At 41.1% G+C, this 10688-nt stretch overlaps 2 protein-coding genes and 1 long non-coding RNA gene across 3 annotated transcripts in view; 1 reads left to right on the forward strand and 2 right to left on the reverse strand.

The window, feature by feature from the left end:
- Positions 1-1047: 1047 nt before the first annotated feature.
- On the reverse strand, positions 1048-2420 carry LOC147818508 (uncharacterized). The gene is made up of 2 exons (XR_015437903.1): positions 2154-2420; positions 1048-1147 (listed from the first exon to the last, which is right to left on the reverse strand). It is a non-coding gene; the product is annotated as an uncharacterized LOC147818508 (long non-coding RNA).
- Positions 2421-3302: 882 nt separating this feature from the next.
- LOC111663048 (gamma-crystallin M2-like) lies at positions 3303-4751 on the reverse strand. The gene is made up of 3 exons (XM_023417099.2): positions 4634-4751; positions 3734-3976; positions 3303-3616 (listed from the first exon to the last, which is right to left on the reverse strand). The coding sequence occupies exons 1-3, from the start codon at positions 4664-4666 to the stop codon at positions 3338-3340; spliced, it is 555 nt and encodes a 184-aa protein (XP_023272867.1). The 5' UTR covers positions 4667-4751; the 3' UTR covers positions 3303-3337.
- A 2018-nt stretch (positions 4752-6769) lies between these two features.
- Positions 6770-10688, forward strand: part of inpp5e (inositol polyphosphate-5-phosphatase E) — an 8352-nt gene continuing 4433 nt past the window's right edge. The window contains exons 1-6 of the mRNA XM_023417127.2: positions 6770-6896; positions 7859-8732; positions 9541-9664; positions 9764-9861; positions 9968-10092; positions 10590-10688. Of these exons, the coding sequence (XP_023272895.1) occupies positions 7927-8732; positions 9541-9664; positions 9764-9861; positions 9968-10092; positions 10590-10688 (1252 nt within the window). The 5' untranslated portion in view covers positions 6770-6896; positions 7859-7926. The remainder of the gene's footprint in view (positions 6897-7858; positions 8733-9540; positions 9665-9763; positions 9862-9967; positions 10093-10589) is intronic.

Below are 10688 nucleotides of genomic sequence, written 5' to 3' on the forward strand. Positions count from 1 at the left end.
TGTTTCACGGCCTGAGTGGAGATCTAATTAGTCAGTGTAATTGAAAGCACCGGTGTGCTTAAGGCTTTATTTCTAGAATTTGAAAATTCACATGTGGTACCACAAAAAAAAAACACAAATTAAAACCAAACGATTGATTGTTTAAACAAAATCAAATTAATCCATAATGAAAATAATCATGAGCTGCAGCCCTGTACAAAACATTTAAGAGTTAAATGCTGAGTAATGCATGCATGCATGAGTAATTTAAGATATAACACTCACAGGTAATTTCTCTCCGTTAAGTACTTTTATTTTTGATACTTTAAGCATATTTGCCTGATGATACTTACATACCTTAATTGAAGTAAAGGAACTGAATACTTCCTCCAACAGTGGTGATAACTGTCAAGCACCCGGTGGTAGGTATCGTACAGTAGCTCAGAAGGTAGAAATGTTTATGACAAGAAGGCTGATGAATCCCTGGACCATCGAGGATGTACTGTAAGAATACTTTCAGAAAATATACTTGAAAATACTTTTGTTTAACTGGGCTAAAACTTTACCAACTTTTCTGTTAATGCTGCACAAAACTAAAACACAGCCGCAGAACCTCTCCAGGGCTCAGCATTAAACTTTAATCCATCTGTCCCACTTCAGAGCAATTTTCACTCTCTCAGAAGTCATAATCACTGACACAGACGATGCCTGGAAAGTGTGTCCTTTAACAGTATCTGTCGCAGCACAATACACTCCCTATCTCTCTGTCGGACTGCAGGTCCCAGGCCATCCCCTCCTCATTAAGCATATGTCTCACTTTCCATTTCAGACAGGAGATAGCATAGAAGTGCACACAAAAGCACTATTTTCAGGCCCTTCTGCTCATCTCGTCTGAAAGTCTAATGAGAGCGGATCAAATATAACTGACACCGAGGGGAGACAAAGGGAGACGTAGCCCTCGGTGAGAGATGAGGCGAGGCAGAACAATGGACCAGAATGTGCCGTCAGTGCGGCGGTATGGAGGCAGGACCAGTGAATGTAGATGATTCTGTAATGAGGGATTAAGTGGTGGATTATGGGTCTTTATTAAGATGTTTCTGATCCTCATTAGGCTGAATCTCGTATCAGGGCATCGATTCCCCCGCTCGCTCGCTGGATTGGCCGCTCTCTGGAGGAAGAAGAGAGAGGAAAGAGAAAGAAAGAGTGAGAGAGAATGATAGAGAGACATGTGCCTTTAATATGCTCCTCTGAGTCATGTAACAAAAAACTATATGTATATGTATCTGTCTTGTTGGAGATATAAGCATAAGTGAAGTGCTGCTGGAGCGACTTTTCTCCCAAGTAAGGAAATAGAATATTCTTAATTCACACAAAGCATTTGAAATTCATATATTTCAAGTACTTGAAGATCCAATTATCAGTAAAGCATATGCCATGCAAGACAGCCAATAAAAAAACAAACTGAATGGTGAAAGTTGTCATATTGATATTTAAGGTGTGTTGATTGATTCACAGCATCAACAACATCACAACAGCAAGAAACACACTACACCTTAAAAGTCGCTGGTTGCTGCTGGTAACCTTTGAAATGAGACACCACTGCAGTGTTTGTGAAGTATCTGCTCAATAATGAGAAGTGTTCAATAATTTTCTTTTCTTTTCTTTTCTTTTCTTTTCTTTTCTTTTCTTTTCTTTTCTTTTCTTTTCTTTTCTTTTCTTTTCTTTTCTTTTCTTTCCTGTTGTGTTTTGTTTTTGTAATAACTGCCAACAAGTTCAAAGTACTTGGCAGAGAATGAGTGAAACTGGACTAGTGTAAATACTGGGGGACTAATGACGGAATTGGGAACATGTGAGTAGGAGGATACGGGGAATCGGGTGACTAGGAATGGCAGAGAGGGCTGGGGTTACTGCAGGGCATTTGGGAGTGGCAGGATCTGGAAGGACTGAGTGAACTTGCGAAAGAGGCGACCATGATAGAATTGTGAAAGTGCAAAGCTGTGACATTTTGCAGGTGTTTGTTCATAAATCAAAGTGCTGGACAAATTTTCTTGATGGAGCTAAATGAAAAGTCAGGGAATCATCAGAGTTATTACAATTCATCCTGATGGGGACGTGAAGGTTTGAACCAGATTTCTAGGCCATTCAGCCAATAGTTGTTGAGACATTTCACTCACGCAGGAAAAGCCAGTCGATCCAACCAGTAAATGTTGACCTCATTATTGTCAAGAGGAAAGGTCACAGGTTCACCAAAGTCAGTAGGATTCATCCTCTCGGGACCGTGAACATCTGCACAAAATCTCATGGTAATCTATCCTTTAGTTGTTGACATATTTCAATCTTGGTCAGAATGGTGAAAAAAACACAAATGTAACCCTAACACGTTTTTCATTTCAACATTTACATATTGTTACCATGTTTATGTAATATGTAATTTCATTGTTGTGTGCTTACCTGTGTGACTGCTCTGTTGTTGTGCTCCTAATGAGAGCAGGACTGAGGGAAACACGCAGTCAAACTGAAACAAACCCAGATGGTGCAAAGACAATATTTACATCTCATACACCCTCTGAGCGAGTCCGCAGCCCAATTGGAGCAGTGTTAATATTATCAGAGAATCTCAGCTATTCCAGTATTTATATGACAATGTCCAAGTTTACTATGTAAGACTCTAGACACAATGGTTTAAATTCCACTCCAATCCAGACTAAACTTCCTCCACCTCAGTTCAACGACTTCAGCTGACACAGGTTTTTATTTATAACGAGAAAGCAGCAGTTCGTGCTGTGCATATCACTGGCTCTCCAGCTGTAAGTCAAAAGGCTTCGCAGATGGTGAACAGACCCATCACACAGAGCACATGGAAATTTCCCCTCTCACTTCTGACTCTTGATCTAACTGTTCTTATTAACTGACTGTTCAGAAAAAAGGTGATGTTTGGCAAATTTTGCAACAACTATAATTATAAGGGAAATGGATAAAGTTCTAGTTGCTACAGGAAGCCTATTATGTACCTGCTTGTTATATTTGGGTCTTAAGAAAAAAACAAAACAAACATCTGCGTTTCCTAGAAAGACAAACAAAAACTTTTAATTTTGATTATTCATGACTTCGAGCTGCCGTACATTACAGATTCGTTTAGGTAAATTGGCAAATATTTATTTAATTGACTTCTATGCTGCATATTGATTGAAAAGCCTGAATGACCTCCTGTTTGTCTACAGCTGAAACTCCTGTGAGTTAGAATTTTACATTGACCAGCTCTGAGCTGTGTGGATGTGAGGAAAGACCATTAGTGCTCAGGATAAACTTAAACACACCAGCAGTTTAGTTTATGACAGTTTTATTTAGTGCAAAGAGTCTAATAGCAGGAGTCGGTGATGCGCCTCATGCTCATGAACCTCACTCCACTCTGGCCCATGTTCATGAAGTTCCTGTACTCGCCAGGCCTCATGTACATCATCCTGCCTCTGTACTGGGGCTGCTCGTACATCAGCCAGTGGCCCTCCATCACGTTGCAGGACATGCAGTTGGACATGCGGTAACGGTCCATGATGTTCTCACAGTCGTCCATCAGCTCAGACATCTGACCTCCGAAGTTCTCCTTCTCGTAGATCTTCATCCTGAAGGATCCCCTGTGCTGTGGAGCAGAAGAGAAGAGGGTTTAACTCTTAACTTGTTATTGAAAGAATAATTGTATTTTAAGGGGTCCAGGGATGATCATCTACAGTAAATCTAGTCGGGTGTGAGATCTTACCATGGGGATCATACGGCAGGACCTAACGCAGTCGCTCATGCCCATCATGCTCATGTAGTCGGTGTACTCGCCCCTCCTCAGGAAGTACTGGTTGCCCATGTAGTTAGTGCGGTCGTACACCATGAAACAGCCTCTCTCCACTCTGCAGGACTGACACCTGCTCAGGTAGGAGGACATGTCGGGGCAGTCGCTCATGCACTCATAGGAACGGCCCTGGAAGTTCCTGTCCTCGTAGAAGATGATCTGAAGGGGGGGAGAGGGAAAGGCACAGGTGTCATATGTTCAAGTTTAAAACTGGATGTAGCGTTGTCCAGAAAAAAGTTTGGATTTTACTCTTAAGATTAAGCGCCTCTTTAAACCTGCAATAACTGATCTTTGCCACATGGGGGAGTGGAAACAAGCTGTAAACACAACACTGACAATTTTATTTAACTTGTTAGCAAGCAGCTGCCCATTTTCACATCCAGCAGATATGGAGCAACTTCATTAAACATTTGGAGTTGTGCTTCAGGCCATCTATAAGTCAAATATACACTCTCCTTGTAGCTCTGTTTTTGTTCTCCTCCAGCTTTCAAGGGAAATTTGTGCTAAATGCTCCACTGTGCAGCTTGATGCTAACTTTGCATGCTGTTTGTTCATGGTCAGTTAGTATTTTTCAGAGCTTCTATTGGCTTGATAACCAAAAGGTTGAGCTGAAAGACACTCTGAAGCTGAGAGCAACAGCAGAGGTGGTTTATAACTCTGTGGGTTCGTCACTATGAACAAAAGCTTTCATGTTTGGCAGTACTCTTGTCAAATACAGAGTGTGTTTAAGGCCATAAGGGCAATTTTCAATTTATCCTGTTTAGGATTCCGGTGTAGTAGGAGCCTCAGCGCAGTCATACCAAAATGAAAACTCACCCTGCTCATCATGTTCATGCCAGTGGAAGTCATTTTGTTGGTCAGTGAACGGGTGCTGCTGCTGCTGCTGGTGGAACTGCTGCTGCTGGTCTTGCTCTTGCACCAAACTGTACCCTGCCTGGTTTAACCCTTTTCTTTTATACCTGCCCCACAGACTGGCCCTTTGTCTAAACCCCCTGAGCCAGCAATGATGCCATAGAAATGGACAGAATATGGAGGGATTGTCCACATTTCCAGGGGCCAATTCGGGTACGGCACGGGGGTCACAGAAATGGTGAAAAGGTTAACAATTGGAGGTCACACCTTGACATTGTTTTGACATTGTGTGCCATACACTGTTTCGTCAGCAGCAAAATTTTTTCTGTTGGTTTTTTTTTTTTTTTGTTCCTGACACAGTGCATTATTTGTAAAAGTCACTGACATTAGTATGTTGTAGTAGATAGAGTACAGATAGTTTATATGTAAAAGAGTATTACATAATAAACAGCAAAACCTGCATATGAAAAATATGGTTTTCACTGCACAAAGAAACACTGAGTAAGTGATTATGAGGTTGACTGCATTACAACCAGTGAAAGAAGGTAGATAAAACAGAAGAAGGTGGTATTTACATATAAAAACACAACTTGAAATGTATCAATTATAGCAGGTAATTGTTTCAGATGTATTTATCATGCTGCTTACATAACTTTTAAATAATAGAAAGATTTTTTTTCAAAAAGTCTAAACTTTTGTCACCTTATGATACGATTTATCATTTTGAAACACTAAAATATATTAATTACAAAAAGGGGTTATTTGATACAACAATTTAAGTGTGATGATGAGGAGGAGGATGAATACGTTTTTTGTAAATTTTAAGATTATTGATACATCGTATAAAATATTCCTGATTTATTTAGAAATTGTAATTGTAATAAGTATTTATCCATCACAAACCACAATGCTGAATGATGGTTTATTCTTTGTCGTTTTTCAGTGAATGACTGTTTATGTGTATTGGATGTTATACTGTAGATGATGTGTTAGAAACCTCAGTCCTCTGGATAATAGCATAGGTGTAATGTATAAAGACTATGGATGTATTTCCTTTCAGCATCATTGCTTTCCTGTGACCCAGGAGAGTAACTGGGAGGGACACAGCTAGTTGGTCTCTCTCTGGTAAAACGGTTAGAGGCTTATGTGGATGAGATTGTCAAAAATCATTCAAATGTGAAAAAAAGAGTAAATTAAGTACAAATACTTATTTGACATAAACCTATATGTTATGTCAGACAAAGGGTATGACATAATAAATCATATGTTTAAATCTTATTATAACCACACAGAGTAAGAGGACTTATATCCAGTTCAACTGACAATGATTTATTGGATGTTGCCACAACATTAGGAACTTTATATAGTGACACAATGAGTCATGATTTACATTGTAACATAATGCGTGATTAGGGTTTATTGATATAACTGGAACATACAGTAGCCTTCATAAAATGTTTTTCTTTTTTTTTTTTATAAAAAAGGGACATGGGAATGTATAGCATGAACAAACAAATCAGATGCTGTACAATGTCTCTAAAAAATAAAAACAATTGGCATGTATTTACAAGTTATAAGAAAATGGTCTACAGCTGTCAAGTAGAAGGTAACTCTTTAGTGGGATACATACAATGCCCACATGAAAATAGTGAAGGTTCATGGATGATTAACCACCAAGGGGCCCCTGGTCAAAGATTTGACCCCTATTGACCTCCACTGTACATGTCAGTTTCATTATTGAACCAAGTACCCAGAAATTAGCCAGTACTATAGAGGTGAAATGATCAGTTGATTAATTGATTAGTTAACAGACAGAAAATTAATTGTCAACAATTTAGCAAACTCAACATATTTGAGTTTTTGAATGTGGGCTTCAGGGAATAGTGACTTTTTTTCCACTATCTTCTGACATTTTATCCACTGAACAGGCAATGGATTATTAAAGAAAATAGAGCAAAGGGAGGTCCTACCCACTATTAGTATGGTGTTCCTAATAAAGTGCTCAGTGAGTATGTTGGGGTCACAGGTTACATTACAGTAACTTGGGGCGCAATGGTTGCTTGTAGTTCCACTTGTCAGCACAGAATGGCGCTGTGACACACGTTGCACTCGCTGTGTGATTCTCTTGTCTTGGAAACAAAATCTGTGTTGTCAAACGTTGCTAAGGAAGTCACGGAGCTACTTTTTTAAATTAGCCACTCTGAGACCAAAGAGCAGTGTACGAGAGGTAACTTCACTTCAGCGTAGTAACACGTAAATGACTACACAAGACGGAAATTACCAACATCACCCATTTATTAGTACGATCTCATAAAGGTCCGCTTTAAACGTTAGCTCATTTAGCACGTATACCGCTACTGTTTTGCTAACATTTGCTAACTAGTTACTGTATGGTTATTAGCTCACTAAGTCAACCTAGAAGGTAAACTAAATGTTAGCGCTGTATATCTAAACATGTCCCGTTGCCTGGATGATTGCTTAGTTAGCAGAAATCACAGTGCTATTGTCAGGCGATGGAATTGGACAACAATAGGATTATTGGTCCAGTCACTTGGCTAAGGTTAGCATTTATTAGCTCCCGCTGCTAGCTTGCTTTTAACGCTAACTAACTAACTCTAGCTATTAGAGGTTACTAGACTGTTCCTACGAATGTACAATCAACACAGCCAGGTTTGTACGACCAACTGATTAACTGCAGTGCTAAAATAAAAGGGAGGTAAACTTTACCTAACCTCAGCTAATCTGTCGTGATGGGAAAATGCACCTCGCAGTCTCTATCTCAAAAAACAGTCCCGAATAAAAGACAATCTTAACTTCATGGTCTTTATTATAAAACAGTGTTTGTAATATAACACAGAATAACCAAACTGAACGACGCTGAAGTAAGGTTCAGATTCGTAGCCAACGATGTGGTAGTTAAGGGAAACCTAACACTGAATAGAAGAAGAAAAGCCTCACAAATCTATGTATTAAACAGTCTTTACACTCAATCTGTTTAATCTGACCCACATTTACAGATAATTATTTTCAATTAAGATTTCATGTTTTTCCACAGAAGTCAAATGAAAGCGGTTTATACTATGTTACAGTCTGCCTGCTAACTTGAGAAGGGGGGGGGGGGGTTGTTGTCAAACAAACTTGTTTTCAGGCCAGCATTTCACTGAATCATTTCCTGCTCTATACCTTCAGGTGTTTGTCACTTAGGATGAGACAGCTTTATCCACCTGACCAGAGCTGGTCTCAGACATGACGAGAGGATGACTGAAAATGGAGAGGACAGCAGCATCCATCAGTACTATGAGGCTCCTGACAAAGGAGATTCAGTTGTCAATGACAGCAGGCCACTCAAGACCTCCTTAGTAGATGTCAAACCCTGCAAGGAACACAATGATGCCCTTGAACTTGCTGCTAGAAACAGAGAGGGAGAGATCAGTCCATACCAACCTCGGCCACCCTCACTACCCAGGCAGTCGAAGCCCAGTAAAAGTGGCTCAGCTGCGGAGACGGTGAGAAACAGGAGGCTGAGAAACAGCCAGGAGAGTCTGAGTGACCCGGCTGAGACTGGCTCCTCCACAGACTCACTTAAAGAGGACCAAACTGTTCCACCTCCAGGTGGGTTTGTCGTAAGTAGCGCTGCCCCCATCAGGAACCAGGACTCCAGTGCGAGACCCCACTCTGCTGTTACGACAGGATCCCCAGTCTTCCGGGAGAGAGGGAGCAGTCTCTCAGAGTATGACAGGAGGCCTCACAGCCAGCAGAGCGACCCAACAGACCACCGGATGCGGTCCGCCAAGATGCGTCTGTCTCCGGTGCAACCCACAGGGCCACTGCCCACTCTAGAGAAGAGCTTTGTGTCAGCCACTTTGAGGGCAGCTAATCGGATTGACAGGGATTGTTTGGATTATGCCGCACTGGCCAAAGAGAACCTCGGGGAGAGACTCCACAGGAATCTGAGCGACAGCCGGCTTCTGGAAAACATGGGGTCGGATAGTGCCTCTGTCAACTCCATGAGGTCCACCTATAGCGTGCTTAGCCCCATCAGACCTCAGGATGTGAGGAACAGGTACAGTAGGCTTTGGATACCATGTAGCAGATGTAGCTGGAGTCTTCTTCACACTGGGTGTGAGGGTCTTTAGTAAGGCTTACTCTTTGTGGTGTCAGAAGGCTATTAAGGTAACTAAGCTTGTAACTTACACATAGGCCAGTGACAACATGAAATCAGCCAAACTTGGAATTGGATCTGTGTGTTTTTATCCTTTGCATCATTAATAGTCATTTATTTGCACATGTAGCTTCCTTTGTCAGTAGAGTGTCAGTCTGAGCTTGGTCCAGGTTTCAACTACTTTATCCTTATGTTCAACAAAAAAAGCCTTTCTGTGCAGCTGTTACTGGTACACGAACAGTATCTACTACAAGGTTTTTAGTGTTGATCGTCCTTTTTGCTTGGAGCTGATAAGTGTATCACATCTGGACCTCGGTTCACTATCAGGACTGAGTGTTGAAGCAACACCAACAGACTGTTAATTTTGTCGTGAAACTAGGGCTCCAGACATTTACTCTTTGTGCGTGTGCAGTGCTCACATCTTTAAGAGAAAAGGAGAACATAATAGTGTGGAGGGGGATTAACACAGGATCAGAGGAGATGCTTGTTCAGCACAGTTTTTGACAGGAGGAGGAGCAAAAAAAATCTTGATACACAGTCAGAGCCCAGTAGGGAAATTATTGACTGAACATCTAAGACCATAGTGTGGCTTCCTGTTATAGGGAATATTAAGATTTAGTTGTAATCAGCTGAGTTAAAGGAGCCCTAAACCAACCACTGTGCAAACCAATAGAAGTGCTAATTTTCCTTTCCAACGTGTATTTTCTAGGAGCTTTCTGGAGGGCAGCGTGCTGGGCAGCGGTGCCCTGCTTGGGGCTGAGGAGCTGGACCGCTACTTCCCTGACAGGAGAGTGGGCCTCTACATCGCCACATGGAACATGCAGGGAGAGAGGGTACGAGGAAATCATGGCTCTGTAGCGTCTCAAGTCTTAACACTTCCTGCACAAGTTCAGGCACCAGTTGAGTAGTAACCAAGTTTCTATCATTTTCAGGGGCTACCGACCAACTTAGATGATCTTCTCCTTCCGACAGACTCTGAATTTGCACAAGACTTTTATATTATTGGGGTCCAGGAGGGCTGTCCTGACAGGTATGATGTACCTTGTTTGTTTGTTAGTTATGATAACTGAATAAAAGTGAGTTATTATGATTGTTTACTTGATCAGGGCTGTAAAGTTATACTGATGTGTGTGCAGGAGGGAGTGGGAGACGCGTCTTCAGGAGACTCTTGGCCCTTATTACGTCATGCTGTATGCAGCATCACATGGTGTTTTGTATCTCACTGTATTTGTCAGAAGAGACCTCATCTGGTTCTGCTCAGGTCAGTCCCACTTCACACAATACAGGAAATAGACATCAGTTCACAAGTGAATGAACTCCACTAGAGCTGAAACAGTCGATTAATCAAATAGTCGATTGACAGAAATAATTGGCAACTCATTTATAATAATGATAATCGTCAATATGCCTCAAATTTCCCAATTCCAGTTCTTCTCAATAGTGAGGATTTGCTGATTTTCTTTGTCCTAAACTCCCCCATATTTCTCACTGCTTATATAACTTTTGTGTAGTTCGGGTTGTTGGAAGGTGATCTTAATATTTTGATTTGATAGTTACACAGATGTGTGATGACATGTTGTCTTACATAAGTTTTATAATAATGTCAGAATCAGATGCTAGATCATCATTACCGGCCAAAGGAGGCTTTTGATGTGGTGACATGTTTCTTCTTTGTACACTGGCACATGCACAGGGTTTTGCGTTTGAATCTGTTTGATATGACGCTAACCACAACATTTGTTTGTTTTACCCAAACAGAAGTGGAGCATGCCACAGTCACAACCAGGATCATCTCGCAGATCAAGACCAAAGGAGCTGTGGGAATTGCCTTTACCTTTTTTGGCACTTCCTTCCTTT

This window comes from Seriola lalandi, unplaced genomic scaffold (genome assembly GCF_002814215.2).
Source record: "Seriola lalandi dorsalis isolate HSWRI2012SDOR001 ecotype SW California unplaced genomic scaffold, Sedor1 jcf7180002054572, whole genome shotgun sequence".
NCBI classification, from domain to species: Eukaryota; Metazoa; Chordata; class Actinopteri; order Carangiformes; family Carangidae; genus Seriola; species Seriola lalandi.